The sequence below is a fragment of the Felis catus genome, chromosome A2, assembly GCF_018350175.1.
Source record: "Felis catus isolate Fca126 chromosome A2, F.catus_Fca126_mat1.0, whole genome shotgun sequence".
In the NCBI taxonomy this organism is placed as follows: domain Eukaryota; kingdom Metazoa; phylum Chordata; class Mammalia; order Carnivora; family Felidae; genus Felis; species Felis catus.
The window spans coordinates 2,209,264-2,235,514 of NC_058369.1; the positions used below are offsets into that span (position 1 = coordinate 2,209,264).

The window sequence follows — 26,251 nt, forward strand, 5'->3', positions numbered from 1 at the left end:
ATAGGCTGCATTTGATAACACATTTGGTTCCAGACAGTTCTTTTGGAATAACAATACCACTTTTTTTTTTTAATTTATTTATTTTGAGAGAGAGAGAGAGAGAGACAGAGAGAGCAGGGGATGGGGGGTGGAGGGGAGACAGAGACAGAGACAGAGACGATGCCAAGCAGGCTTCGTGCAGTCGGTGTGCAGAGCCTGATGTCGGGCCTGAACTCACGAAATCGTGAGACCATGACCTGAGCCGAAATCAAGAGTTGGACACTCAAGTGACTGAGCCTCCCAGGCGCCGCTAACAATACATTTTAAAATGTCTTTGGGGGCGCCTGGCTGGCAGGGTGGGAGCAGCCACAGGACCCTTTTTTTTTTCTTTTTTAAAAGAATTTTATTTTAATGCTTATTTACTTTTGAGAGAGAGAGAATGCAGGCAGGGGAGAGGCAGCGAGAGAGGGAGACACAGAATCCGAAGCAGGCTCCAGGCTCCGAGCTCTCAGCCCAGAGCCCGACGCGGGGCTCGAACCCACGAACCGTGAGATGGTGACCTGAGTCGAAGTCGGATGCCTAACTGACTGAACCACCCAGGCACCCCCATGGGACTCTTGATCTTGGAGTCATTAGTTTGAGAGCCACGTTGGAGATAGAGAGACCTTAAATAAATAATAAACTTTCAAGTTTTGCCATTATTGCAAAAAATTTCATCAGCTACTGCTTTGCATTATTTGCACTACATCTGCCCCAGTCCCGAGTTGATTCTTGTGCTCCTACAGGACCCACTATTGTTTTCTTTTTAATAATAATTTAAGCAATTCCTATGCTCAATATGGGGCCCAAACTCAGCCCTGGGATCAAGAGTCACGTGCCAGGCACCCCTCCACTGTTCTACCTTCTATGCTGCTTCTCCAAGAGACTTCCAGGATGCATCCAGGACTCCGGGTTTGCTTTTATAAATAAGACCTTTCTCCCCGAAGTCTTGAGTAAGTGACAATAACTATTTCAGTTGAGTACTTTCAGACCTAGGGTCTGGTTTAGAATACTCACCTGTTGGGGCGCCTGGTTCATTCAGTCAGTTAAGCATCCGACTCTTGGTTTCAGTTCAGGTCATGATCTCATGGTTTGTGGGATCAATCCCAGCATTGGGCTCTGTGCTGACAGGACAGAGCCTGCTTGGGATTCTCGCTCTCCCTCTCTCTGCCCCTCCCCTGCTCACACTTTCTCTCAAAAACAAATAATCATTTTGAGGCGCCTGGGTAGCTCAGTCGGTTGGGAGCCTGTCTTTGGCTAAGGTCATGATCTCACAGTCCATGGGTTCGAGCCACATGTCGGGTTCTGTGCCGACAGCTCGGAGCCTGGAGCCTGCTTCGGATTCTGTGTCTCCCTCTCTCTCTGCCCCTCCCCCACTGGCACTCTGTCTCTCTCTCAAAAATAAAAATAAAAATTCAAACAAAATTAGAGAAACAATTATTAAAAAAAGAATATTATTCACATAATGTAGAATTGCCAAGCTAAGCTAGTTTTGTATATTTATTCTAAGGTTTCTATATTGTTGCCTGTCAAACTTTTGTGGAAATGATGTACCTAATAATTAGATGATTCCCCATACTTACCATCTCTCTCTCTGTCTCTTCAGATTTTGTTTTTAAGTAATCGCTACACCCAACGTGGGGCTTGAACTCACAACCCTGAGGTCAAGAGCTGTGTGCTCTACTGACCGAGCCAGCCGGCCGCCCCTCCGATGCTTATCAGCTGGATAAATACAGGCGAGGTGAGAAGTGCTGGAGAGTTTCTCCGCCCAGCTTTCCTTCGTGGGGCCCTATCTGGTTTCCACCGCTGTGCACCTTCCCTCGCTCACGTGAGACACAGAACCAAGACACATCGTCCCCAGCACTGAGGGACAAAACCACGAACAACGGAAAGCCGGTCTCTTGGTCAGAAATGCCCTTGAAGAACGATCTTGGGGAGGTCTCATGACCCAGCGCTGACTGTCAACTACACACGCCGAAGGAAAGACACCCTCGGATTCGATACGCCTTCAGCTACTGCTTTACTGTCCCACCAGGAGGCAGAAAGGTTTCCTCCTCTGCCATGAATGGCCTCGCCAGTGGCAGACCGTCACAGCCCAGCCCGTGAAAATACACTCCACTTGAACGCCCGCTTCACGACAATGCGCTGTTATACCAGCCCCTCCTAGAACCCCCCCCTCCTCTACAAAAGAGCATGCCTCTCCTTTGTTCGCCAGACACGTCTATACCCTTGCTGAAGCGTTCCTCTGCTGAACTGCTAAGGACAGATAAACATTTTTCCTGGCGAAGGAACTGTTCAGTTTTACTTTTAAGATAAACAGTATTTAGTACTATTGCTTCTGAATAAGTATGGAAAAAATGACACACTCCAAAAATGAGTCACTTCCCCAGCAGGTCACATTTGAACATAAAATCTCGGGTAACGAATCAGAAAACACTTATAAAGATGTAAAAGATTGGAAAACCCAGGTAAGATGCTTTCTAAGAAATAATGGGGGGGGGGCGATTGTTTCACAAAAACTACAGTGTTTTGAACCACGTATTAAAAACAACAGAATTAAACACTGGGAAATCACGTGTAACAAGAGTCAGTAAGCATACTGGGTTTCTCTCTTAAGACAGCGGCCAGCTGGGGGCGCCTGGGTGGCGCAGTCGGTTAAGCCTCCGACTTCAGCCAGGTCACGATCTCGCGGTCCGGGAGTTCGAGCCCCGCGTCAGGCTCTGGGCTGATGGCTCAGAGCCTGGAGCCTGTTTCCGATTCTGTGTCTCCCTCTCTCTCTGCCCCTCCCCCGTTCATGCTCTGTCTCTCTCTGTCCCCAAAATAAATAAACGTTGAAAAAAAATTTTTTTTTAAAAAGACAGCGGCCAGCTATAGAGGAAAACTCCCACAAACTGCCAAATACACTCACAGGTGCTAATTCCAATCACGGAAACATCCAGAAAGAAGACAGGCAGGGTCAGCACAGCCTCTCCGCAATGCAACCAGGGACAGAGGTTTCCTGCATCTGTGGCTACAGCCTTTGGTCTGAGGGAGGCAGGACACAGACCTACCGAGATGCTCACCACAGAAATCACGTACGAGGAAAAGCATGGAGGGGCGTCTGGGTGGCTCAGTTGGTGAAGCGTCCAACTCTCAATTTCGATTCAGGTCATGACTTCACGGTTCGTGAGATCGAGCCCTGAAGTCGGGCTCTGTGCTGACAGTGAGGAGCCCCCTTGGGGTTCTGTCTCCCTCTCTCTGCCCCTCCACCGCTCACTCTCTCTCTCAAAAAAAAAAAAAAGTAAAATGAACATTTTTAAGAAAAGTATGGAGATGAAGGGGTCACAGGATAAGAGAGCTCGCTAAGCACGACAGCCTGAAGAGACGGCCTCACGGACACAAAGAGTCACAGGGCAACGCAAGGATCCGTGGGGACCGGGAAGCCAAGACGATCTGTCACGGGACAGCTCGTGGAAGTCTCTGGAACATGCTAACAAGAACTAACGTCAAACTTTTCCTACACGGGGGCTGTTCCAGACGGCAGACCAGAAGCCAGGACAACACGCCGTGACTCAGGCCCACTGGGTCCCCATGCGTCTGTCCCCTGGTGTCACGGAAGGATGGAGAATCACGGTTCCTCACCGCTGCTCTCCAAGCCCCACACAGCTTCTCTGCTCAGGGCCTTCCTCTCAGAGCCGCACAGAGGAGGACTCTGGGACATACGGCCTCCCGCCTCACAAGGCTCACGACGAAACCCAGCAGAACCAGCCGGACACTAGCTTTCCACTTCAAGCCACAAGGTTTCTCTTCTTTTTTTTTTTTTTTTAAGTGTATGTATTTACTTTGAGAGAGAGAGAGAGAGAGAGAGAGAGAGAGAGAGAGAGCTGTCAGCGCAGAGCCTGACACGGGGCTCAATCCCACGAACCGCAAGCTCATGACCTGAGAGCCAAAATCAAGAGTGGGGCGCTTAACCCACTGAGCCACCCAGGCACCCCCAACAGAGTTTCTCTTCGTAACTCAATGGGTCATGACTGATGAACAACCGAGATCAAGGGCGATGAGCGGAGGTCAAACCATGAACACGATCAGAGGAGACTGTCCTCCTCCAGTATCTCCAGTATCCTTGCGCGTTTACTAACGTCCATGGGGAACACAGGTGGGCACACGGCAGCAACAGCACACGTGGAGACACAACTTTCAATAATAAAGACCGCAAGGAGGGGCAGGGCGGAGTCGGGGAGTTCCGGTCTCTGCACCAGAGGACGAGATACACGTACAGACCACTGATCAGCCCTGGGTCCAGAAGACATCGTCGTGGAGACACGTTTGCCATAACTGTATGCGGTTTTCGGATCTGAGATAACAAAATAATGCCCTACAGGTGAGAAGGACACAGTGGGATGCTTCTTAGGCATGCGCTGGAATTAACGCACTTGGGATCCCTGTAAGGAAGAGGCATTTGCAAAGACAAATCCATATTTACAACAATTAGAAGATGCCGGGGCTGCCTGACCTGCCGTGGACAAAATACGTGACCTACGATCCTTCCAAGCTTTTCCGACACTTTTCCCATCGAGAAGATTTCTCTCCGTGGTGTTTGCTCATGTTTTAAATATGACTATTGGGGGAGAATGCAGGCTTTGCCACAGGTGCTGTGCTCAGGGCTAGTCCCCAGTGTGTGCGTGCTCACAGGTTCCTGGGATGCCCGAAGGCTTTTCCACGGTCCCTCCGTTCTCAGGCTACACTTCGCCGTGTTTTCCTTCACACGTGTCCTCGGTGGGAGGAGGGACGACTGGGGGCTCTCCCACAGTGCCCGGTGTGAGTCGTCACACGCTCCCGCAGGTCTCCGGGGCACTGGAAGGCCCCACCAGAGTCCTCAGATTCACCGGCTCACCGTCCACTGTGCAGCCTCACGTGTTCTTGACGGGAGCCGTGACGCCTGAACGTCTTCCCACAGTGCTGACCTTCAAAGGGTCTCTCCCCACCGTGCGTCCTCCAAGGAAGGAGTAAACCCGCTACGCTTTCCCACACTCTTTACTCTCCTAGGGTTTCACGCAACTGTATCTCAAATGACTTTGCAAATGCTGGAGCTGCCTGAAAGCTCTCCCACACTACTCGCAAGCGTCTCTCCCCAGCGTGCGTTGTTCCGTATCGAAGGAATGAAGAACAATAGAACGGATTAGGAACGACACTCCGTACTTTCAGATGTTTGACTCAACTGTGGGTTTTCCCGTGCCTTCGAAAGGAGGAGACACGACTGAAGGTTTTTCCACACTCCTTACATTCGTAGGGCCTCTCCCCGGTGTGTGTCCTCACGTGAGCTCGCAGGTTTGCGGGGTATCTGAACGTTTTCCCACAATGCTGACACACGCAGGGTCTCTCCCCGGTATGTATCCGTGCATGTATCTGAAGGTACGAGGACGAATAGAAGGCTTTTCCACACTGCTGGCACTTGAAAGATTTCACTCCACTGTGCTTTCTCAGATGACTCTGAAGGTAGGCCCGACGAGTGAAGGCTTTTCCACACTCCTGACATTTGTAGGGTTTTCCCCCGGTATGCGTTCTCACGTGACTTTGAAGGTAGGTCCGACGAGTGAAGGCTTTCCCACAGAGCCCACACTGAAAAACTCTTTCCCCAGGTTGATTACTGGAGTGACCTTGAGCGTAAGAGAGGCAGCTGTAAACCTTCCCATAGTCTATGCAATCACTGGGCCTCTCCCCGGCGTGAGTTCTCACGTGACACGTGAGACGGGAGTGAAACATAAAGGCATTCCCACACACGCCACACGCATGGACACTCTGTCCACAGGAACCTCGCACGTGACCCTGAAAGGAAGACGTGCAAATGAAAGCTTTTCCACATTTCTTGCACTCTAGAGATATTTTACTACTGAGACTCTTCGCGTACGTCTCCGATGCTCTCCCGGCGTCCTGACCTTCGTAGGGTTTCTCTACAAGGCCTGCGTCCACCTGAGTGCTGAGGCTCGCGACACAGCTACAGGCCAGCCCACATTCCTCACAGGGACTAGGTTTGAGTCCTGGGTGAAATCTCCGCAGGTTCCCTAGGAAAAAACCACTTGTGAGGGCTTCTCTACACTTAGCGCATTGACAGGGTTTGCCTCCGGTGGGATACCCCTGGTGCGCGGTAAGACTTGTAATCGGGTTCAGGGTGCCTCCGCGTTGATCTCCTTCGATACGTTCACAGACACTCTCCACAAAAGGACTTCTGTTCAAAACGGGAAGGCACACGGTTAGGGACTAGTGATTAGAAGCGATCTCTTTATTCATTAATGATCTATTATCGATGTTCGCTCATCAGTGCTGGGACTGCACAATGGCCACTGTCAATGAATGGGTACGTTTGTGGCACTGTCTCCATGCTTACAAAGTAGTACAAGCTTACCGGTCTGGCTGAAGACTCAAATAGAGTCATAACATTCAGGGCTTCTTACGTAGTTTTCCCTGACCGTGGTTTCCAACTGAATGGGGCTTCAGATGATCAATACGTAGAATGCATTTTTCCCATCAATTACACAATTGTTGCACTAGGTTTTCAGCTGTTCTTTAATTTCAAGTTAGTCTCACAATCTGCCAACATCCCCCCTCCCCCTCCTCCCTGCAAGTGTCACTCACCTCAAACGCCTTTCCTGGGTTTGCAGGTAATCTCCTCTGCTACGAAACGTCTGATTTTCTCCAAAAACAGACCAGGAATCATTTCTTGCAAATCTTACTATTTTTTCTTCATGAGATGGTTCATCCTCCAAAACATCCCACTGAGGACTTGATCCACTGGTATTAACTCGAATGCAATAATCTGCAACATTTGGTAGCAAAATTTAGTTTGCTGGAAAAGAATTAGTGGATAAAAGAAAGAAAACAGACCAAATGTAGACTTCCATTCATATACTGATCTCAAATGTAAATGAAGTTCATCAGGAAGAAAGGTCAGGTGACCAAGAAAAAATTCTGAGGACCCTGGTAATCTGTCTGGGACTTTGGGAATGATAGGAAAACTATCAAATGGCAACTTGTTCACTCAGAAATACTTCAATATAGATGGAGACTAATGCAGAGATCAGTATTTTTAGAAAAACAAAATAGGAAGGAACTGGGCAAGATACACACATCGACACACTACCTCTGTAAGAAAACTACAGAAAGGCTCACCATGTGCATAAGGATGGATGAAAAGTCCAACAGGGAAGCCAGGTAAGTGACAAACACCACCCTTCTCAAACAGACTGCATCATGTTTCTTTTTATTAAGTTTAGTTATTTTTAGAGAGAGGGAGAGCACGAGCAGGTGAGCGGCAGAGAGAGAGGGACAGAGAGAATCCCGAGCGGGCTCCGCACTGTCAGCCTGGAGCCCGACACAGCATTCAATCCCACAATCCATGAGATCACGGCCTGGGTCAAAACCGAGAGTCAGATGCTTAACCGACTGAGCCACCCAGGCGCCCCCGAGTCATGTTTCTAATGGATGTGTCCAAACGCCAATCCCTTCTCCAGAACCTGGTCCAACCGAGGGTTGGCCTGTTCTGAAGGCACATAGGCCCTCGGTGGAGCCTGTCTGCACTGCCCCAGCTGCTGCTAGGAGATTAGATGGTGTGTGTGTGGCTGCTGTCCTGCCCCTGAGAAGAGCTCTCACCAGGGAGGATTTGAAGGACCACAAGCGATCTGGAAGATGGGCCTGACTTTCGTCTTCAGGGTCATTGATGATGGGTAAGTGCGGGCTTTTGTTTTTGTTTACTAACCTGTACACCCCACGTGGGGCTCAAACTCATGACCCTGACATCAAGAATCACATGCTCTTCTGACTGAGCCAGCCAGGAGCCCCTGGGCTTTTTTGGGGGGTGGAGAGGGAACCATATTGACCTATAATATTAGTGTCAGGGGTACAACATAGTGATAGGACAGTTCTCTACATTACAAAATGCTCACCACGATAAGTGAAATTACCACTGGGCACTATACAAACTACAATATTACTGCCCGTATTCCCTGTGTGGCACTCTTCGCTCCCAAGACTTCTTTATTTCATAAGCTCAACTCTGTACTTCTCAATCCCCTTCATCCATTCACCCATCCCTCCAGCCCCTTCCAACCTCACAAACACCATGTGGATCTCCTGTTTTTACACCTGTTTCTATTTTTTGTTGTCTGTGCCTCCATTTTGTTGTTTAGATCCCACGTGTTAAGTTACAACACGGTGTTTGTCTTTCCGTCTTATTTACTTGGAATGACACCCTGTAGTCCATCCACGTGGTCATAAATGGCAAGACTTCATCCATTTTATACGGCTGAGTGATGCCCCTTGTATGTAGACACCACATCTTCCCTATCCATTCACCTGTCGATGGACTCCTGGGTTGCTTCCACATCTTAAATACCATAACTAGTGCCACAGTGAACGTGGGGGCGCACATATCTTTGCGTGTTAGTTTTTTTCCCCTGTGGTCAACTACCCAGAAGTGGAATTATGGACCATATGGTACTTGTGGTTTAGTTTTTTGTGGAGGCTCCATACGGTTTTCCAACATGGCTGCACCAGTTTACCTTCACACCAACAACGACGGGTTTCCTGGTCTCCACAACCTCACCAATACTTGCTATTTCCTGTCTTTTTGATACTAACCAATCTATCTTCTCTGAGATGATATCGCATTGTGGTTTTGATTTGCATTTCCCTGAGGATTAGTGATACTGAACAGCTTTTTGAATGTCTATTGGCCATCTCAATATCTTCTTCAGGAAAATGTCTGTTGTTGAGTTCCTCTGCCCATTTAATAATCAATTTTTTTGGGGTGTTGAGTTGTAGGAATTATTTATGTTTTAGATACAGACCTTTTATTGGAAATATCATTTGCAAATATCTTCTCCCCTTCTCATAAACAAAGGGTTGCCTTTCCATCATGTTGATAGTTGCCTCACTGCAAAAGCTTTTCAGTTTGACATAGTCCCAATTGTTTAAGTGTGGGTTTTTTTTTTTTTTTTTTTTTTTACCCTTCCCTGAGGGACAAGTCCACAAAAATATCACTAAGGCTAATGTCCTTACAGTTTACTGTCTCTGTTTTCTTTCAAGAGGTATATACTTTCAAGTCTTACGTTTAGGTATTTAACCCATATCGTTTACTTTTGTGTAAGCTGTAAGAAAGTGGCCCCGTTTTGTTGTTTTAGTTTATTTATTTTGAGAGTGAGTATGAGTGGGGGTGGGCCAGAAAGAGAGGGACAGAGAATACCAGCTCGGGGCTTGAACTCACGAACTGTGAAATCACAAACTGAAACCAAGAGTCGGATGCTGAACTGACTGAGCCACCCAGGCGCCCCTTCAAGTCTTCACTTGAATTTGTTAGTAAATATGCATTATATTGGTTTCAGGAGTGGAAGCCATCATTTATCACTTATATACAACCCCTGGTGCTATCCCATCACCCATCTAGCCCATCCCCCGCCCACCTCCCTCCATCAACCCTTGGCTTGTTCTCTATCGTTAAGAGTCTCTTATTGTTTGTTTCCCCCTTCCCATATGTTCATCTGTTTTGTTTCTTAAATTCCACATATGACTCCTATCATATGGTATTTGTCTTCCTCTGTCCGTCTTATCTCGCTTAGCTTAATACACTCCAGTTCCATCCATGTAGTTGCAAATGACAAGATTTCATCATCTTTGGTGGCTGAGGGATATTCCGTTGTGTATATAAACCACATCTGATTTATCCATTCATCAGTCGATGGACATCTGGGCTGCTTCCATAGCTTGGTTATGATAAATAATGCTGCTATACACATCAGGGTGTGTGTACCCCTTCAAATCTGTATTTTTGAATCCTTTGCGTAAATACCTAGTAGTGCAGTCGCTGAGTTGTAGGGTAGTTCCATCTTTAGTGTTTTGAGCAACCTCCAGACTTTTTTCCAGAGTGGCCGCACCAGTTTGCATTCCCACCAACAGTGCAGGAGGGTTCCCCTTTCTCTGCACCGTTTCATTCTTTTGGGGGTCGCTGTCCAGCTTTCTCCAACACCATTTACTGAACACAGTCTTTTCCACGTCGTATAGTCTGACCTGCTTGGTTGTAGATATTTGGACAATATAAGCGTGGCTTTCTTTTGGGGATCTCTATCCTGTTCCCTTCATCTACGTCTGTTTTTGTGCCATACCATACTGTTTTGATTACTACAGTTTTGCAGTATATTTTCAAATCTGGGATTATCATATCATCAGCTTTGTTACACTTTCCTAAAACTGTTCTGGCTATTTGGGGGCTTTTCGGGTTCCATACAAATTTTAGGATATTTTGCTCTGGTTCTTTGAAAAAATACTATTTATTGGTAGGTTGGTAGGTACACTAAATTTGTAGGGTGCTTTTTGTAGTACGGACTTTAACAATATTAATCCTTCCAATCCATGAGAATACTGTATCTTTCAACTTTTTGTATCATCTTCAATTTCTTTTTTTTCCATCATAAGGGTACTCTTTAATCCCCATCCCCTACATCCCCCATGCCCCCCCACCTCCCCTCTTGTAACCACCAGTCTGTTCTGTTCTCTATAGTTAAGAGTCTGTTTCTTGGTTTGTCTCACCCTCATTTTTTCCCTTTGCTCGTTTGCTTTTGTTTCATGGATTCCACATATAAGTGAGATCATTTGGTATTTGTCTTTCTCTGACTTATTTCATTTAGTGTAATCTGTCTAGCGCCATCCATGTTGTTGCAAATGGCAAGATTTCATTCTTTTTTGTGGCTGGGCAATACTCCATTTGTATATGCACCATTGCTTCTTTATCCATTCATCTAGTGATGGACACTAGGGCTGCTTCCATAGTCTGGCAATTGTAGCTAATGCTGCAATAAACACAGGGGTGCGTGTATCCCTCTGAATTAGTGGTTTGTGTGTGTGTGTGTGTGTGTGTGTGTGTGTTTTGGGGGTAAATATCCAGAAGCGCGATTCCTGGATCATAGGGCAGTTCTATTTTTAATTCTTTGAGGAATCTCCACGCAGTTTTCCACAATGGCTGCACCAGTTTGCATTCCCACCAACACTGCACGAGGGTTCCTTTCCCCCCACATCCTCACCAACACTTGTTTTCGTGTTTTCTCTTTCAGACATGCTGACAGGTGTTAGGGGATAGGTCTTTATAGTTTTGATTTGCATTTCCCTGATGAGGAGTGATGCCGAGTCCCTTTCACGTGCCTGTTGGTCATCTGGATGTCTTCTTTGAAGAAGTGTCTCTTCGTGTCTTCTACCCATTTTTAAAAATTGTTTATTTATTGGGGCACCTGGGTGGCTCAGTTGGTTGAGCTCCCACTTTGGCTCAGGTCATGATCTCATGGTCTGTGGGTTCGAGCCCTGTATTGGGCTCTGTGTTGACAGCTTGGAGGCTGGAGACTCTTGCAGATTCCCTCTCTCTCTTTGCCCATCTGCCACTCATGCACTGTCTCTCTCTCTCTCTCTCTCTCTCTCTCTCTCTCAAAAATAAATAAACATAAAAAAAAAAATAGGGGCACCTGAGTTGCTCAGTCGGTTAAGCTTCCAACTTCAGCTCAGGTCATGAGCTCACGGTGAGTTAGAGCCCCACGTTGGGCTCTGTACTGACAGCACGGAGCCTGGAGCCTGCTTCAGATTCTGTCTTTCTCTCTGCCCCTCCCCGCTCACGCTCTCTCTCTCTCACAAAAATAAAAATTTTTATTTAAAAATAAAAAGTTAAAAAATAAATTTAAGTAAGTTTAAAAAATTAAAATATTAAAAATTAAAAAATTTAAAAAAAATTTTTAATCAAAAAACTTATTTTTAAAAATATGTATATATGTATTTAAAAATATGTATTTATTTTGAGAGACAGAGAATGAGACAGCATGAATGGGGGAGGAGCAGAGAGAGGAGAATCCCAAACAGGCTCCTTGCTATCAGCACAGGGCCCAAGGTGGGAATCGATCCCACGAACCGTGAGACCGTGACCTGAGCCAAAATCAAGAGTCAGATGCCCAACAACCTGAGCCATCCTGACCGTTTTTTATTAGATTGCTTCTTGTGGGGTACTGCATTGTTTCAGTTCTTTATATATTTTGGACACTAACCCATTATAGGATGTGTGATCTCCCATCCTGGAGACTGCCTTTTACTTTTCTTGCTTGTTGCCTTCACCGTGCAGAAGCTTTCCATTTGGATGCAGTTGCAATAGTTTATTTTTGTTTTTATTTTCTTGGCCTTAGGAGGCAGATCCAGAAAAATGTTGCCATAGCCAATGTCTGAGAGAACTGCCTCCAGTCCCTTCAGGAAGTTTTATGGTTTCAGGTTTCAAATTTAGGTCGTTAATCCACTTTGAGTTTATTTTTGTGTCTGGTGAAGAATGTGGTCCGGTTTCATTCTGCACGTGGCTGTCCGGTTTTCCCAGTGCCATTTGTTGAAGAGACTATACTTTTCCCACTGTGTGTTCTTTCCTCCTTTGTCAAAGATTAATTGACGAGGTGCCAGAGTGGCTTAGTCAGTTAAGCATCTGATTCTTGATTTTGGCTCAGGTCATGACCTCATAGTTGGTGAGTTCAACCCCTGCATCAGGCTCCTTGCTGACAGTGCAGACCCTGCTTGGGATCTCTCTCTCCCTCTCTCTCTGCCCCTCCCCTGCACTCACTCTCGCGCTCTCTCAAGATAAATAAACTTAAAAAAAAAAAAAAAAGGTTAGTCGACCATATAATTGTGAGCTTATTTCTAGGTTTTCCGTTCCACTCAACTGATCTCTGTTTCTATTTTTGTACCAGTATCATCCTGTTTTAATTACTACCGTTTTGTAATAGAACTCAAAATTTGGAACTGGAATACCCCCAGTTTCGTGTTCCTTTCTCAAGATTGCTTCGGCTTTTGAAGTCTTCTGTAGTTCCATACAAATTTTAGCATTTCGGTGCTACCTGTGTGAAAAATGCTGTTGGAATTTTGACAGGGATTGCATGAAATCTCTACATTGCTTGGGGTACTACAGTCTTTCCATTTCTTTGTGTTGTCTTGAAATTCCTTCATTGGTGTTTTACCCTCTTTGGAATACAGTTCTTTCACCTCTTTGGTTGAGCTTATTCCTAGATATTGTATTGGTTTTGGTGCAATTGTAAGAGGAGATTCTTCATTAATTTAACCTTCTGCCGCTTCATTATTAGTCTAGAGGAATGCGACAGATTTCTGTACATTGATTTTGTATCCTGGGGGCGGTGGGGGTCCTCTGGGGGGATGCTGTCGTGTGGCAACTGGTGTTGGCAGCATAGACGCAGAGCATCAGAACTGGCTCCCACAAGCACCTGACCATCTAGGGTGAAGGGGGGCAAGGGAAATCACACCTGCCTACACGTCTGTTCCTGGAGGAAGTTCCCTGAGCCTCCAGTGCGTGTCCTAAAATTAATCGATAAATCTCTATCACATACAACTAAGGCGATTTTCAAAAGGCTGCCCCTATGCCGGACCTTCTGCCAAACGATACAGCCTAGAGTGAAGCCCTTGTGAGGTTTCACCCCTAAAACTTAAGGCTCATTGATTTTCAAAGGCAGGTGTTATGGGTCCTGGTCTCTCCACTGTAGTCCCCCGGGCCAGGGGTGCACGGTGTGGGGACTGATTCCCCAGCTTCTCGGTAACTGGGATGTCCTGCCCACTTGTGGACAGCCACACTGGGGGTTTGGTTTCCAACCACATCTCCCCCCTGCCTACCCTTATCCATGTAGCCTTCATGTTAGCTTCGAAAGACCTGTTCCGCCAGTCTTCAAGGCATCGCAGAGTTAGTGGGAGTACACGTTCCTATTGCCTCAGAGTGTCCGGGGAACGCGGTGAGTTCAGGGTCCCCTACTCTGCCGCCTTCCCTCCTCGTTAAGTGAGGATTTAAGTGCAGCAATATTAAGGTGTCCAATGTGTACTCGCCACCGTGTAACTTCCACCGGAGTAAAAACCACAAAACAGCACTCACCAGAGACCGCATTCACGTTTATTAAATTAGGGAGTCTCAGACCTTAATCAAGATGAATAGAGCAAGTTAACACATAAAACTTTTCTCGTGGAAAAGCTATGTGACTCTACGTAGGTTCCATGAAGGCTCAGACCATGTCTACCCCTCCTCCAACGTACTCCCATTCCTCGGCCCCAGCAAAATCAGACAATTGTAAGAAACATTTGTTGCGTCAAGACTAGGGAAGGGATGGAGCCGTCCTTACCCACTGAGGCCAGGTTCTTACAGGTCTCCAGCATCACATCTCTGTAGAGGTTCCTCTGACTGCTATCCAGCAAAGCCCACTCTTCCGGGGTGAAGTTCACAGCCACATCCACGAAGACCACAGAGTCCTGAAACATACCACACACTCTATTGCAGCAAAGCTCCATCATCACCTACGTGTGGGGGAGGATAAAGGGTGACAGGCGGGGAGCTGCACTCCATTCCTAGGACCATGAGTCACACGTGGGTAGGGAGTGACAGCACCCAGGCAGACCCACTGCACTGCGCAGTGACGGGAAGGGCTGGGACTTGAAGCAGAGGGTGAGGACAAGAGCTGCCACAGACTTGCACACACCCAATTTACTGGCTTATTTCTACTGAGACACATCTGAGCAGACCAGTTCTGTACAGACTGAAAAGTGAGATATTCACTCGGACAGCACACAAATCGGAGGACACACGCTTGGCTTGCTCTAAGACGATTATGCCTCGTCAGCCCCAAGAACTGGAACCAGAATGTCAGGATGCTGTGGACACTCAGATTCCAGGGCTGCTTGATGGGAGCAGCTCTCGCCCTGGAAGGAACAAGGGCAAGAAGCCTGGTGGCGTCCCCTCTCTTCCGACAGGCAGACACGACCCTTTCCCCGGATTAGGTGGGCTCTGGGCACGGACACAGGCCAGGGCCCAGGCGCCTGGCACACCTGGTGTGTAAGACAAGTTCTGGTTCCTGAAGAAACTCAGAAGTCAGCAGGGCCTCTGAAATATATAACCCAGTACCCAGAATTCAAGCAAAAGGGCACCAGAAAGAAAAGTTCCCTGAGAGATTGATACTAAAAGGGCAAGAGGTGACTTTAAAAGAGAGGGGAAAAAAAAACACATAATATCTTCTCAGCAAAATCAGAGGACACTGCATCATTGAAATAGCAAACAACTATGATAAAAATAATCAGAAGTTGCAAAACAAAAGACACGTCCCCAAAACCTAAGGACACAGAACCCAGCTACATCAGTTACAACAAAGGCAACACCCCTTCGTCTGGGGCTACAATGTGGGTTTGCTAGTCACACAGCTGATACGAGGTTTGTGATCTAAACAGGTTTTTAAAAACTCATGTAACAACAATAAAAAAGCCAGTATAAAGACAAATAATACAACCAAATAACGGACAAAGAACGCGAGTACACGTTTCCCCAGGAAGATACACAAATGGCCAACAAGCACATGAAATGATGCTCGATGTCACCATCATCTGGGGTCCATCCACAAAATTTAATTGTGCACAGACACTTCCAACCTACTCTATGAGGCCAGTTTATGGTGATACCAAAACCAGTCATATATAAAATGGATTCTACAACGTGACCAAGCGGGATTTATCTGGGAATAAAATGGTTGGTTCAGCAAGAAAATAGCAGTCATAAACTTCATGAACAGAAGAGAAACAAAAACCCCATGATCACTTACACACAGAAAAGGTATCTCCTTGAACCCACCACCCTCTCTTGACAAAAATACTCAGCCAACTAGGAACAGAAAGGAACTCCCTCATCCCGAAAAGGGGCGGCGGGGAAAAGCCCACACCTAACATTTGCGCACCCAGACACTTCTCCAAAGAACATATGCAAATGGCCAGTGGGTCGATGAAAAGATGCTAGACATTCGTCACGAGGGACACGCACCTCGAACTACCAGCAGAGGCCCCTTCGCACCCACCACACTGGCTATAAAGACGCCCCAGGAAGCGCCGGCGAGGCCGTGAGCAGGGCGCATTCGCCTTCATTTATCCTGCTGCGGATGTAAGCGGGGGCGGCCGCTTTGGAAGAGTCTGGTGGACCCCCAGCATGAGCAACGTGGAGTTCCCGCCCAGCACGGCAGGTCCGCTCCTCGTATCCACCTGCCCCAGACCCGGGAGGACGAGCGCCATCACACACACGCGTGCGCACGCGCTCTGCTCTCCGCGGCACGACTCCCGATCGCCAGCGATGAAAACCACCCAGGAGCCGGGCACCTCTTCCAGGCTGAGTAAAGGCGACACGACTGGAGTGCAGTCAGAAGTCCACAGGGGAAGCTCCCCAACCTGCCGCTCAGGGCCAAGGGCAGACACAACACGCAGAGACGCACCTGCACACCCGTAATGTATCACTGCTCATGCAAGAGGAAGGAAGACTATTTCCTCGGGTGGCAACAGCCCAGCCAATGAGAGCCGGTTACAGCACAGCCAATGAGAGTCAGTCACAACCCAGCCAATGAGACAGTCACAATCCAGCCAATGTGAGACAACCACGGCTCAGCCAATGAGAGAGAGCCAGGGCTCAGCCAGTGAGAGAGTCACATCTCAGCCAATGAGAGACGACCACAGTCCAGCCAATGAGAAGCCACTACACATGGAAACCCCAGTTTGCTCCAATGGACTTCTAGCTTGGCACAGCCCCTCCCAACGCCCCCTTCTCTTCTAGAAAAGAGCGTTCCTCCCTTTGTTCCTCCCTTTCTTCTTCAGACTTGCCTGTGGTTTTCCTGGGGCTTACGTGTCCCAAATTGTAATTCTCTGTGATACCCAGATACACCCACTTGTTCCTGGAAAAATAACTGACTTCTGTTTTGCTTTGTTTTTTTGTTTTTGTTTTTGTTTTGAGAGAGAGAGAGAGAGAGCGACCAGGAGCAGGGGAGAGGCAGAGAGAGGGAGAGAGAGAGAATCCCAAGCAGGCTCTGCACTGTCAGCACAGAGCCCAACCCGGGGCTTGAACCCACGAACCATGAGAACATGACCTGCCCTGAAATCAAGAGTCACATCATCAACCAACTGAGCCACCCAGACACCCCAAGAACAATACTTCTGGGAGGCAAGCAGGACTCTGGGTCTGCCTCCACAGGGAGAACTTTCTCCCCGGGGTTGGAATAAGTGCCAATAAACATTTCAGTGGGCTGCCTTCAGACCCGGGGTCCCCGATTAGAACAATCCATAGAGTTATGCTACTTTTCTTTCGTATTTTATTGCCGGTGAATCGTGTGATTCATACAAGTACACGCTCTGCAAGGCTGACACTGCTGATGCACCCGGCCTAGATGACAAGTGTCTGACGGCATCTCCCTCCGAACCGTCCCCGTCACTCAGGTGTGGCCTCGACTGGTTTCCACTGCTCTGCTCCTTCCCCCCAACACGAGACACGCCAAGCGGGAGACGTCCTTCCTGGCGCTGAGGGACAAACCCACTAAATACAGCAAACCCGCCTCTCGCTCGCAGATGCTTCCGAGGAAACACGGAGGTCAAACAGAGGAAATGGAGAGATTCGCCCACGGAAAGCTCCTTAGGGACGGAGTGGGGGGCCGGCAGGGGGCGCCCTCGCGTCCTGCCCCGTCCTCACCGGGGGCCCCAGCCGCAAGCCCGGCACCCTGCAAGCCCAGCCTGCCTCGGCTGGGACGCCGCCTCGCCACCCCCGCCCTGCCAGCGGGGAGCCACTGTGCTTCCAGCTCTAGGTTCTTCCGCATCCCGTGTTTCCATCCCGGCCCCTGCTGGCCTCTCTAGGAGAGCGTCCCTCCCCTCTGTTCTAGTAACTGCCTGTGGTCCTGTGTATCTTACACGTTCAGAATTAATTCCCTGCTGTTCCGGAACAAACTCAGTTTTGGGGGTAAAGTAAGTGACAGTTTCAATTTACAACTTACCAGTAACTAGAACACGAGGCAGTAACAGACAGAGGGATAAACAGCCTGATTGACAAAGAAATGCACAGACAGGCGCCCCTGACTCTAGCAAGTGGGTATACGCTCAGCGGGTGCCACAGGGCATCAGCAGAGATGGGGACACGTGGACACATGGGGCCAGGGAAGGCTGGTTATCTAAGGGGTAAAAGGAATCCTAGGGAGCCTGGGTGGCTCAGTCAGCTAAGCCTCCGATTTCGGCTCAGGTCATGATCTTGCAGTTCGTGGGTTCGAGCCCCGCGTCGGGCTCTGTGCCGACAGCTCAGAGCCTGGAGCCTGCTTCGGATTCTGTGTCTCCCTCTCTCTGCCCCTCCCTTGCTCACACACTCTCTGTCTCTCAAAAAATTAAACAAACATTAAAAAAAAAAAAAAAAAAGGAATCCTTTCCCTCGTCCACTTCATGGACAGTAACCAAGACCTGTGGATTTAACCGTCATGGAAACAAGTGGAACACACAGAAAGTTCCAGCGCGTGTGATTATGACCTGAGTGAAGGAGGAGTTTTCTCACAGAACAAAAGAAGGTTGTCTGCACAGGAAGAGATGAGGAAGTTCAAGTCTGCTGAAAATGTGCAGGGGGTGCCTCGGTGGCTCACCTGTTAAGCGTCCAACTCAAGATTTCAGCTCAGATCATGATCTCAGGGTTGAGATGGAGCCCGGCGTCGGGCTCTGTGCTAGGCCCGCTTGGGATTCCCTCTCTCCCTGCCCCTCCTTCCCTCGTGCTCTTTCGTTCTCAAAATAAATAAATAACCTTAAAAAAAAGGGAAATGTGACAGGTCCATCCACGCAGGCAGCACAGAGAAATGACACACCCTGACCTGGACAAAACACAACACGTAGAAATGAAACAGACAAATGTCCACAGGATGTGAAGGAAACAGATCATCAGGAAGCAGACCCGTGAGTTACAGGTGACAACACGCTGGAAACGTTTCCACAGAAGAGGGAACTCCACATGTGAGAAATGCTCAGCCCCGGGGGAATCAGATAAACCAATGTGTGACATCCAGGAGATCCTGACCTCCAGGAGATCCGTGTCACGCCCTCGAGCGGGACAACATAAAGCGGGCAACTCCCACTGCCGCAAGTGACAGGACCCAGCACTGATGGCTGATTCACACGCTGCATCCCCATCACTTAGTAAATTTTAACTTACCCTCAATCTACAATATGCAATTTTCCCCATCATGTAAAAATGGCGATACATTTACACTTAGAGACATGAAGCCACAAGACAAGCAGGAACTTGAGACCTGGGTCTTTGCTTTGAGCTGCGAGCACCCTGGGTCATCCGAATGACACAAAGACCCCCTCCCAGCATGTGACGGAAAACGTGCAGAATCACTGCTTCTACGTGCGCTGGAGATGAAAGAAAGGAAGTTCTAGGGCACCCTCTGGTTTTAAATAAATGGAAACTGTTTATCCATTTCAGAGAACAGGTGCTTGTTAACTTTAGCCTCATGATAGCAAATCATAAGTCACAACTGAACACAACCCAGTTCAAGGGATTTCTGTGTATCTCAGACCACCATCAATTAACCAGAAGTGGGTCAGGATCACAGTTTTGCAACTCTGGACCTGCATGGAACTGTCACCAGCATTTGGATGAATCCTCTGATCCATGACTCCACCCACCTGGCATGAAGGTGTGGAGCCCTCTGCAGACCCCCCCCCCAACCCTAATGGAGAAGGACAGTTCTGTCCTGAGACACTTTTCCCCAGGGGACGCTCTCTGGATAAAGGCCAGAGTAACCCAAGTCAGCAGGGACAGGAACGACCTGACACACTTACTACCCTCTGCCCTGAAGGGGAAGAAAGGAGGCAGAAAGAACTCGGGCATTTTACACCTGCTCAACGCTTGGCTGGCAGAGGACAGAGCCATCCGTGCTGAGCTGGACAGGGTGACAGGTCCTGCTCACAGGTGACAGGTGACATGGAGACGTCTACCTGAGCCCTGTGCTCCCAGGAAAACCTCAGTGGAAGGGAAAGGCACTCCCTCCCCCACCCTGTCGGGGTCTGGAAAACAGCAGGCCGCACGAGGGCCCCTCCCTCGTCAGAGCAGGAGAAGACTGACAGGAAGTCCCCCTGGCTCACCCACGACAGGGCCACGCGCAGACCCCCCACACCCACACTTTGTGCCTCATCTGCGATCAGCTCAGCTGCTTGTCCCCATGACCAAGGGGTACAAAATGCTGGCTGGTCCCGCTTTGCTTTGGCTTCTCTCCTTCCTCCAGACCCCTGAACGTGGGCTTGCTCTCAGCCTGAGCCACACACAGCCCCTCCTGGGGGACAGGGGTCAGGCTGGCCTCAGGGAACCGCAACGTCAGCACCACACCTGCTCACGCCTGGTTTCTTTCCTCCTCTCCTCCCTTCTACACGACTCTTGAGATACTCGCTGGTCTTAGGCTCACAGTGTCCTCCCTGTCGATGTAGCCCCCCGCCCTCCTGCACAGCCCTTGCCCCTAATGCAACAGCCCCCCACCCCCACCGACCTGACCTTAGTGCCACAGCCTCCCTAGCCCCCTGCACAGCCTCTGCCCCTAGTGCAACAGTCCTTCCCCCCTGCAGGGCCCCTGCCCCTAGTGCAACAGTCCCCTCCCCACCTTTGCGATCATTTTTGTCAATACACGTCTCTCCTTACTCAGTTTGGATTTTTCCTTTGAACCTGGTTTGACCAACTGTCCACCACTGCCCCTTTCCTACCCAAGCTTTACCCAGGCCACTGTCCTCCCCACAGGCCCCTGGCTGTGGGTGGCCCACACGCTGAACATCCACTGAGCTGAGGAACGAGGCCCGGGGGACCTGAGCCAATGAGGCCTTCCTCCACCGCAGGGGTGGGATCCTGACACTGGGCCTTCTTGCCCATCCCCCTCTTGCAGAACTGCCAGGCGCCGGTTCTGTTTCACTGGAGAGGCTGAATCTCTGAGGATCCGAGGATCTCTGAGACGGGACCTGGTCCCTGTTGGAACTCCTTTGTAACAAAGTGTCCTCGACAAGCTCGAATTTGGGTTTATCTCTCAGGTCCATCGTGAGTTCCCGGACTCCGATTCCCAGGTTTTACTGCCCCCGCACGTGGTGGTCCCCGCCTCCTTCCCCCAGCCAGGACTCGGGTGGTCACATGGAAACCCGTGATTGTGACGGGACACGGGGACCCCACCCCATGGCCAGAGACAGAGACTTGGGTCAGGACCTGCGGAACGCACACGAGGAGAGGGGATAGGACGCCGGAACCCCACCCCGCGGCCCACAGATCTCTGGACGGGACCCCCGGGACCCCACGAGGAGAGGGGATAGGACAAAGGAACCTCACCCCGAGGCCCATGGCCGATCTAGGGTTAGGACCGCGGTCCACGGCGCAGATTCGGGTAGAGACTATGAGACCCACACGCGAGGATGGGAGAGAACGCCGGGATCCCATCCGAAGGCCCGCAGGGGAAACTCGGGAGAGAACTCGCGGGGAACAGGGAAATAGGGGTCCGCGGTCGCTACAAACCGGTTCAGGCCGGTTGGAACCAGCCCCTCCGCGTCCCGGGCCAGGGACCGGCCACTCACCATCTCGCGGCCGCACACGGAGCTCTCCGGGCGTCCTCCTCTTGATCCCGCGACCCGGCGACTCCGCGGCCCTCACGTGCCCCTCCTCCAACCGAGGAGCTAGCGGACCGGAAAACTGGGTGAGCGCGGGACAAGCGCACACCAGCAGCCACGACTCAGAGCTCACACTCACCGAGCGGGATGGCATCACCCCATCCCCCACCCACCAGGGCCTGATTGGAGTGTTTCCGGACCCGGTAATATAAATGCACCGCGCTATGCGCCCCCAAGCACGGATTGGGCGTTGCTTCAGGCAATGCGATCCGATTGGATGCTGTTCCGAAGATAACTCCCCACCACCTCGATTGGACAATTCTCCGAGACACCGCACTGCCGCACTGTGATAGGGCAGCCTGAGGCCCTTCACGTTCTGATTGGAGGGTGGTCCCGGCACCGCCCCTGTGGCGCCAGATTGGGCAGATCCCCCAGGCCCCGCCTCCTACGCCCTGAGTGACGGGCCGGCGGTACACACGTGTCTGATCCGCCCGCCCTGAGGTCGGCTCCGGCCGAACGCCCTCCTGGCCCGCTGACCCGCCTGCCTCTTCCTTTGTCCCGGGAATCTGACTCGGTTTCTCCGCGGAGCCTGCCCAGTCCCGCGCCGGATCGGAACGAGACAGAGCAGAAGGGCCTGGTGACGGTTGTGTCTGTGGTCGACACGCGGGCGAGGTGAAGGTGCCCCTGTCCCCCGTTTAAGAACAGTTCAATGACCAGTGATGTCACGGAACAGAAGATAAGGTCTCCCAGCGTTTTGACCTGACTCCTGACACCGCAAGGCCCCGCTCCCACTTCTCTGTCCCCAGGTCAACCAAACATGCCCGTGCTCTCAGCCTCCGTGGGACATGGGACCCCCGGGCCCCAGCAGGACACAGCCACAGGTGTGACATGTTATAGTACTCAGGTGTGCGTTATATTCTGCAAGGAAAATCATCGCAGTTTGTAGTCAGTTCCTGTGAATGTGGAATGTAAAAGGCTCTATTTCCCTTTTGTGCATAGTGCACTGATGTGGCACAGCTCTGTGACCATTCAAAAAACAGAGCACTGGGGCGCCTGGGTGGCGCAGTCGGTTAAGCGTCCGACTTCAGCCAGGTCACGATCTCGCGCTCCGTGAGTTCGAGCCCCGCGTCGGGCTCCGGGCTGATGGCTCAGAGCCTGGAGCCTGTTTCCAATTCTGTGTCTCCCTCTCTCTCTGCCCCTCCCCCGTTCATGCTCTGTCTCTCTCTGTCCCAAAAATAAATAAACGTTGAAAAAAAAAAATTCAAAAAACAGAGCACTGAGTTTTACTCTTAAACGTGTGAGCACCGGGAGCATGGGTGGCTCAGTCCATTAAGCATCTAACTCTTGGTTTGGGCTCAGGTCCTGATCTCACCGTTTGTGGGTTCATGGGTTTGCACCCCTAATCCCGCTGGTACTCCCAGTTGGGCTCCCTGCCAATGGCATGGTGCCTGCTTGGGATTCTCCCTCCCTCTCTCTGCCTCTTCCTAGCACTCTCTCTCTCAAATAAAAACACAAATAAATTTTAATAAATAAAACTAAATAAAAATAAATCTTAAAAAAAGTGTGAGCTATGGTATGTGAATTACAGCTCCATTTTTTCAAACAGATTTAAAGTTCAAAACAGCCATGAAACCATGTCTCCTGGTCACAACATAGTTTATGTCTCTATGGATTTGTCTACTCTGCATTTTATATATGAGTACGTGTACATGTGAGTCTGGTCTCTTTCACATAGGCTATTTTCTCTTTTTTAAATTTAAATCCCAATTAGTTAACATACAGTGTAATGATAATTACAGGAATAGAATTTAGTGATTAATCACTTACATATAACACCTAGAGTTCATCCCAACAAGTGTCCTCATTACTGCCCCTCACCCCTTAGCCTTCCCCCAACGCAACAACCCTGTTTCTCCTCTGTAATTCAGAGTCTCTTAAGGTTTGCCTCCTTCTGTTTTTATCTTATTTTTGCTTCCCTTCCTTTATGTTAATCTGTTTTGTATCTTAAATTCCATATATGAGTGAAATCATGTATTTGTCTTTCTCTGACTTATTTCGCTTAGCCTAATACACTCTAGTTCCATCCACATTGTTGCAAATGGCAAGATTTCAGTATTTTTGATCTCCAAGTAATATTCCAGTGTATGTGTGTGTGTGTGTGTGTGTGTGTGTGTGTGTGTGTGTGTGTATCTTTTTTATCCATTCATCAGTCGATGGACATTTGGGATCTTTCCATACTTTGGCTATTGTTGATAGTGCTGCTATAATAAATCGGGGTGCATGTGCTCCTTTGAACCAGCACTCCTGTATCTTTTAGATAAATATGTAGTAGGTGCAATCGCTGGGTCATAGGGTAGTTCTATTTTTAATCTTTTGAGGAACCTCCATATGTTTTCCAGAGTCACCGCACCAGTTTGCATTCCCACCAGCAGCGCAAAAGAGTTCCTCTTTCTCCACATCCTTGCTAGTATCTGTTGTTGCCTGAGATGTTTATTTTCACCATTCTGACAGGTGTGAGGTGGTATCTCTTTGTGGTTTTGATTTGTATTTCCCTGTTGATGAGTGATGTTGAGCATTTTTTCATGTGTTGGTTGGCCATCTAAATGTCTTCCTTGGAAGTGTCTACTCATGTTTTTTGCCCATTTCTTCCCTGGATTATTTCTTTTTTGGGTGTTGAGTTTGATAATTTCTTTATAGATTTGGGATACTAACCCTTTATCTGATATTTCATTTGCAAATAACTTCTCCCATTCTGTCAGTTGCCTTTTAGTTTTGCTGATTGTTTCCTTCGCTGTGCAGAAGCTTTTTATTTTGATGAGGTCCCAGTAGTTCAATTTTGCTTTTGTTTCCCTTGCCTCCAGAGCCGTGTTGAGTAAGAAGTTGCTGTGTCCAAGGTCAAAGAGGTTTTGCCTGCTTTCTCCTTGATTTGATGGCTTCCTGGCTTATGTTTAGGTCTTTGATCCATTTTGAGTTTATTTTTGTGAATGGTGTAAGAAAGTGGTCCAGGTTCATTCTTCTGCCTGTCGCTGTCCAGTTTTCCCAGCACCACTTGCTGAAGAGACTGTCTTTATTCCACTGGATATTCTTTCCTGCTTTGTCAAAGATTAGTTGGCCATACGTTTCTGGGTCCATTTCTGCGTTCTCTATTCTGTTCTATTGATCTGCGTGTCTGTTCTTGTGCCAGTATCATACTGTCTTGATGATTACAGCTTTGTGATACAGATTGAAGAGCGGGATTGCGATGCCTCCAGCATTGGTTTTCTTTTTCAGGATTGCTCTGGCTATTTGGGGTCTTTCCAGTTTCCGTACAAATTTTAGGATTTAGCTCTGCGAAGAATGCTGGTGCTATGTTGATAGGGATTGCACTGAATATGTAGATTGCTTTGGGTAGGTACTGACATTTTAACAATAGTTTTCCAATCCATCAGCATGGAATGTTTTTCAGTTGTTTTGTGTCTTCTTCCGATTTCTTTCATAAACTTTTTTTTTGTTTTTAACGTTCGTTTATTTTTGAGAGAGGATGAGCATGGGAGGGGCAGAGAAAGAGGGAAACAGAGGATCCAAAGCAGGCTCTGTGCTGAGAGCAGAGAGCCTGATGTGGCAACTGAACTCACAAACCATGAGATCATGACCTGAGCCAAACTCAGACCCTTAACCTACTAAGCCACCCAGGTACCCCTATTTCATAAGCTTTCTAGAGTTTTCAGTATATAGATTTTTCACCTCTTTGGTTAGGTTTACTCCTAGGTATTTCATGGGTTTTGGTGCAATTGTAAATGGGATCAATTCCTTGATTTCTCTTTCTGTTGCTGCATTATTAGTGTGTAGAAATGCAAACAATTTCTGCACATTGATTTTATGTCCTGCAACTTTGCTGACCTCATGTATCACTTCTAGCAGTGTTTTGCTGGAGTCTTTTGGGTTTTCCACATAGAGTATCATGTCTTCTGCAAACAGTGAAAGTTTGACTTCCTCCTTGCTGATTTGGATGCCTTCCATTTCTTTGTGTTGTCTGATTGCTAAGGCTAGGACTTCCAACACTATGTTGAATAATAGTGGTGAGAGTGGACATCCTTGTCATGTTCCTGACCTTAGGGAGAAAACTCTCAGTTTTTCCCCATTGAGGATGATATTAGCTGTGGGTCTTTCGCATGTGGCCTTTATGATCTTGAGGTATAATCCTTCTATGCCTACTTTCTTGAGGGATTTTATCAAGAAAGGATGCTGTATTTTGTCAAATGCTTTTTCAGCATCTATTGAGAGTATCCTGTGGTTCTTATCTTTCTTTTATTAATGTGATGTATCACATTGATTGTTTTGTGGATATTGAACCAGCCCTGCAACCCAGGTATAAATCCCACAGGGTCATGGTGAATAATTTTCTTAATGTATTGTTGGATCCGGTTGGCTAGTATCTTGTTGAGGATTTTTGCATCCATGTTCATCAGAGAAATTGGTCTGTGGTTCTCGTTTTTAGTGGAGTCTTTATCTGGTTCTGGAATCAAGGTAATGCTGGCCTTGTAGAATGAGTTTGGAACTTTTCCTCCCATTTCTTTTTTTTCTTTTTTTTTTTTTCTTTTTCTTTCTTTTTTTTTTTTTTTTTTTGAAACATCTTCAAAAGAACAGGTGTTGTTAACTCTCCTTAAGAGTGGTAGAATTGCCCTGGAAAGCCATCTGGCCCTCCACTCTTGTTTGTTGAAGGGTTTTTTGTGTTTTTTTTTTGTTAATTTTTTTTTATGTTTTTTTTTTTTATTTTTGAAGGACAGACAGAGCATGAGCGGGGGAGGAGCAGGGA

General features: G+C 48.4%; 1 protein-coding gene across 2 annotated transcripts; it reads right to left on the minus strand.

Annotated features, from left to right (window-relative positions):
- Positions 1 to 1,443: 1,443 nt before the first annotated feature.
- Positions 1,444 to 22,504, minus strand: LOC101085783 (zinc finger protein 77-like). Of its 2 annotated transcripts, none has more exons than XM_006928244.5 (4): positions 21,424 to 22,504; positions 14,178 to 14,304; positions 6,631 to 6,811; positions 1,444 to 6,223 (listed from the first exon to the last, which is right to left on the minus strand). In XM_006928244.5, exons 1-4 carry the CDS (start codon positions 21,424 to 21,426, stop codon positions 5,212 to 5,214), a joined length of 1,323 nt encoding a protein of 440 aa, XP_006928306.3. In that variant the 5' UTR covers positions 21,427 to 22,504; the 3' UTR covers positions 1,444 to 5,211. The 2 variants fall into 2 exon arrangements, with proteins under 2 accessions (XP_006928306.3, XP_044899286.1); XM_045043351.1 differs by lacking the exon at positions 21,424 to 22,504 and adding an exon at positions 16,299 to 16,807.
- Between the last annotated feature and the right edge of the window lie 3,747 nt (positions 22,505 to 26,251).